General features: G+C 46.2%; 1 protein-coding gene across 1 annotated transcript in view; it reads left to right on the plus strand.

Annotated features, from left to right (window-relative positions):
- The window catches only part of CSTPP1 (centriolar satellite-associated tubulin polyglutamylase complex regulator 1), a gene marked incomplete at its 5' end in the record, with an annotated part of 75373 nt that extends 70348 nt beyond the window's left edge, over positions 1 to 5025 (plus strand). Inside the window, 3 exons of the mRNA XM_029083878.1 lie at positions 849 to 958; positions 4270 to 4333; positions 4845 to 5025. Of these exons, the coding sequence (XP_028939711.1) occupies positions 849 to 958; positions 4270 to 4333; positions 4845 to 5025 (355 nt within the window). The remainder of the gene's footprint in view (positions 1 to 848; positions 959 to 4269; positions 4334 to 4844) is intronic.
- Between the last annotated feature and the right edge of the window lie 200 nt (positions 5026 to 5225).

Here is a 5225-nt window from a genome sequence, read left to right on the forward strand (position 1 = left end):
GGAGGTGCCGAGTTTTTTTGCTCTTTTAAATAACAAAAGTTCTACATTCCCTGTAAGTCCTGAGAGCTTCAGATGGGAAGGATACTGTGAGCCCATCTGGTAGATCAGGCTCTGCACAGCACTGTGAGGGGAGCTATTCCCAGCCTTTCATCCAGTAGCTCAGACAGGCTTTGGTAACCACCTTTGCCTGAGGAATCACCAGCCCACACTCGCATCTCCCAGGAGTGCCACTACCCCCCAGACCGTTCAACGCTTCCTCTTTATGAGGCAGTTTTATTTTGCATGAAATCCTTATATGGATTATTAGGCAAGAGCAAGAATCACTGTGATGATATTGCTTAGGAGTCAGGGCCAGGGGTTCAGGTGAGCGTAGAAGAAAGGACATGTGAATTTAGTCCCCACCTAAAAACTGTTTTCTGACATATTTAGGCTATAATGGGAGAGGTTTTCCTGCCTCTTAGATGACTATCACTGATAAAAGGGTGATAACAACATAACAACCCTCATGAAAGTTTATTGTCTTCTAAAAGAAAGTATTTCCCAGTTGATTTTTGGAAGAATATGCTAAGAGTTGGGATGTGTATGCCTCTGAGTGAATCTAGGCTTTTCTTCCTGTTTTTGGAATGGAGACAGGTAAGACCACTCCTAGGGACGTACCCCAGCTCAAACATTTTGCTTAGCAAATGCAATGCTAGATAAGCAAGCTGGTGCCTATTTGTTTTAAACTAAGTCAAGGCAACTTAACCATGTTAGAGGTGGTAAAAGGGTTTATTTCTCCATTTTGAGCTGGGTCTTGGGGCGGGGGGGAGATGATAATTTAAAAGACCCCTTTGTCTCTCTTTTCCTAGCTGTCCACCTTCTGCTCTTGTGAAGGAGATGTTGAGTAGTGCACAGAGACTGACCTTCTATGGATTCCTTATGGCACTTGCAAAGGATCAGGGGATCAACAGAGCCCTAGGTAAGATTCCTGTGAGTGGTACAGCTCTAGATTTTCAGTCATTCTGCATTTCTGTGGAATTTCCTGTGTAATTATGCCCCAGATTTGACATTGTCAGGAAGAGAGCGAGGGAAAGTTTTAAATCTTTTTGTTGATGGATTTAACTTTGAAAACATAACACTGCATCTCACCATCTGCTTGAAGCTATGGAGCTTCTTCAGTGATAAAACTAAATATGATATGAGATATGATATGATATGATATGATATGATATGATATGATATGATATGATATGAGATATGATATGATCTATGATATGATATGATATGCTGCCCTAAGATAGTAATGTTTTACCTCTTCAGTAGCTGATCATTTCACCAGAACTGTCATTTTAACATGTTTGGCTACCAAAGTTGGGCAGAGGTGGTCAGAAGACAAGTAAGGTGGCTGACTGCTGTTGACAGTACTGAATTGAAGTCCCATCCTATGCTTTAGCCCTTCATTCACCCACAGATTTTAAGTGACTGCTCTCATCAAGAAAAGGAGGCGCACCTAACGGGAAAACCTCTGCTGCCTCCTTGGCTCAAAGACTCAAAGCTCAGTCTTTCCCAGCTCTTCCCCATCTTCCCTCAAGGCAGAGTGATCTCACTAATATATTAATCTGTGGCCTGCTGAAAATCTGCTGCTATCATAAAACACAAACTGCCACGAAATTCTGTACCAGCCTGCTGTGGGAACTGAAGGGATTACCAAGCAGCACCTCACTGCTCATTTCCATGTTGTGCTGTTCAGTGTTGTTCTAGAGCAAGGAAGCAAAGTATGGCATTGGCAAAGGACGGTATGTAATCCATACATAATTCAGACTCATGATTACAGATTTCCCCAGTGCTTGTGCTCTTCCACCTTGTGAAAAGGGGAACAGAAATGGCTTTTTGTGTTTGACAAGGCTGTATCCAGGAGGTATGTTTAGATGTGTGGGGGTCCAAACAATCATCTTCACTCATCTCGACTCAGCAAATCATCTGACCAGTAAGGGTAGGCATTCTCTCTTTGGGTAGTATCTTTCCCTTTACTTCTAGGCTTGAGTATCTGCCAGGGCCTATATTACAAAGACAAACCTCAGTGAAAAGGTGTAACTTGTCTGAGGGCTTGTTCTTTTGCACAGGTGTGTGTCCTAGTAGAGTAAAAGTATCCCCTCCCTGGCTGAGCCCCTTCTTACAGCAAACTATTTAAGCTGCTAGTGCTCCTCTGGGGCAGGGCTGCTTACCCAGCAACATGGAGATTATATGTCAAAGTGGCATGAATACAGCCCTGCAATCCCCTCTGCAAACAGGCTTAGGAAGTGGTGTATTCACTGGGGAAGGTGATGCCTGGATTGCAGAAAGCAAAATCTTTTTTTTTTTTCCTTTGCCCTATGAAATCTCCTTCTAGTCAAGTGCAAAGAAAACAAATGAGTAGAAAAAAAAAAATCCTGCCCACAGCTTCCATTGTGCCATCTACAAAGTGTGTGGGTTTTCGTTCCCATTGATGTGGGCCCGTCCCCTGGCCCTCTGCCAGCCTCCTGCCGAGGCCTCTCACACAGGAGGGGCAGCAGCCACAAGTCTGACAGGTGTTAGCATCTTGGCAAGGAAAGGAGGATTCTTTTCCTGGTGTTTTTTAATCTCTCCTGAAGGGTGATTTCAATAGTCTTTGGTCTGTAGGGGATCACAGGCTCCCCAAAGCCCTTCAGCAAGGGCAGTTTCAGGCAAAGGAGCTTTGGGTCAGGATTCCTGCCTTCTCTCTGGTCTCACAAAGCCAGCAGCCCCCCTTGAGGAACAGGGGTAGGGATTAGGGCAGCTCCTTCAGGCTTGGGCAGCACTGGTGAGTTTGTCAGGCAGACTGGAATCTGCAGCCTAACTAACTCCAATGTCAGTGTTGATTCATGAATCCTTTAAGGGTTAATTACTGACTCTCCCAAGTAATTCTTGTGCCCTAGAGACCTCACTGTGCATTCTGCAAATGCAGAAACAAGTTAAGCTTTAGCTGTTTATTCTTTTAATTGAGCCCATGAAAGGGAGCAGGCTGGGGCACTTTAATGGACCTCCTGACACTTTGTGCTGCGGTGCCAGGCTTTCCTGTTCATTTGCAGCAGGGGAAGAGCAGAGCTGGAGGAATGGGGGAGTCAGTTCTAGTCTAATCTGGTTCTAATTTTTAGGCAGCTGTTTAAACAGCAGCTTGCCTGTGTGAGGCAGGTGGCTCTCCAGCCCCTCCTTCAAGAGCAAGGTGCCAGGGCCAGAAACCAGACTTATGTCCCCACAGGGAGTACAAAGCCCCTTCCCAAAGATGCTGAGTGTAGCAATCAGGTCTCCTGAAAAACAAGAGCACTCCTCACTGCACTGTTGATATTTTTCCTGGTGTGCAGTGGCACTATCCAGGCTGTGGTAGGCAATTCCTATCATCTCTCTGCTGGCTGATCACCCTCTCATGACCTCTGTACAAGGTGAAGTTTGTTACAGAATTAGGAAGAAGGTGTTTCCTAAAAGCACCCTATTTCTTTCTGGGCTCTTCCCGGGGATGCCAGTGTCCTTTTAGAACACAACAACATTATCAACCAGCTGTTCCAGTCCTGAACTATACCCATGTCCTTCATCCTGAATAGGGTTTCAAACCTGAAAAGGAGCATGCTGACCTTATGCTGAGAGAGGGTAACCCAATTACTGGCCCAGCCTTTCATGCTGTCACCCAGACAGCAATCAATGCTAGAGCACAGTCCATCAACACGTACTTAATATGCACCAGGGTCAGGCCTGACTTTCCTGAATTGCAAGGAAAGCAATAGTCTTACACCTGTGGAGTGTTTTGATCCCCACAAGAAAGGCGGGTGGCACAGATGTATACATCTCCCCGGGTGGTACAGCACGTGATTCAGGCTGAGGCACAGACAACAGACCTGTTTCTCTGATAGGATCTGGGACTGGTGACTATGTAGGGCAATTAGCAGAGGCCTGAAGTTGACACTGTCATCCCTCTGACAGCCAGTACTGGGTAGTTTTGTATAGTGAATGGAAACTGCCAATCCTTTGGGCTCTCCGAGTTCTCCGAGAGGTGAGACTACTGCGAGTGCCTCCCATTTAGTCTGAGCTCAGCTACAGCCTGTGTGAAGGACACGGAATATGGACTGTTATTCTTTATCTGTCCATGATCCTCAACATTCAGTGTCAGTTTCTCTAACAGGTACAAGGAAGAATCTTCTCGTTTTGCAGCACAGATTTTGGATGCTGCTATGGCTTGAGGACTTTTAAGAATGACTAGCATAACACTGCTTTCCTTTGGTTTGGTTTGTTCTTTTCCAGGGGCTTTGCCAGATAAAGGAGACTTGTTTTTGGACCCTGCCATGGATCAGGAACTTGAAAAATTGTAAGTGGAGTTGCCTAAAGGAGGAGGTAAAGCAACTGATTAAAGTTAGCATGCTAAGCAAGACTTTCCTAAAGTACTGGCCCTGTTCCTTTGCTCTACTATAAAGCAATAGAGGAGCTAACAGAGCGGCCTGAGCAGAGGACCTCTTTCTTTGGGGTGCCTTGGTGCAGCTAACAATCCTTAAAAAAGGTTTCAGAAAAAGAGGAAAAGTGTGCCTCAGAGAGGAATCTAGAGGAAGCAGCAGTCTCTAACAGGGAAATTTTGTTTGGATGGTGAGAACTAGGAGTGTTGGAGGGCACAGGCTCAGCTCAGAAGAAAGATCTCTTTAAATAGGAAGATTCACACTGTGAGTCTGGTAGGTACTAGTGCAGGGTGTTCCCTCTCTGTGCCATGAACATGTTTCCTTCCCTGTGCTAGTTTTAAGTCCTCCCACAGGTTCATTCCAAAACTGCTACGGTAAAGGCTGCCTGGCCTAAGTTAGGCTGCCGAGCATCTGTCTTTTCTCTTTCAGGGTAGCTCAGGTTTCAGGGCTTTCCATCTCCAGCCCTACCAGCTCCAGCGGGGACACAGCTAATTTGCCTGTCCGAAACTCACCCAGGATCAACTCTCCCTGGAAACCTCTACACCATCGGCGAAAAATGGATGCTGAGAGTGAAGGCTCCAATGAAGAGACAGACTCCTCTGAAAATTGAAGGTTGTGAGGGTGGGCACCATTCCCACCTTGGGTTTCTCCAGAACCCACTGGAGAAACAGCACCTCCTCCCAGAGCATCTGCTCTGATGGTGGGTTCTTGTCCACATCACCAGTGTGTGTGTGTGTGGCTGTGCCAGTCCCCATTGCCAAGTCCATCCATCCCTTTCCAGGAAGCACTCTGCCTTTTTCCTAGCTGGGA

The sequence above is a fragment of the Antrostomus carolinensis genome, unplaced genomic scaffold (genome assembly GCF_000700745.2).
Source record: "Antrostomus carolinensis isolate BGI_N321 unplaced genomic scaffold, ASM70074v2 scaffold4622, whole genome shotgun sequence".
Classification (NCBI taxonomy): Eukaryota; Metazoa; Chordata; class Aves; order Caprimulgiformes; family Caprimulgidae; genus Antrostomus; species Antrostomus carolinensis.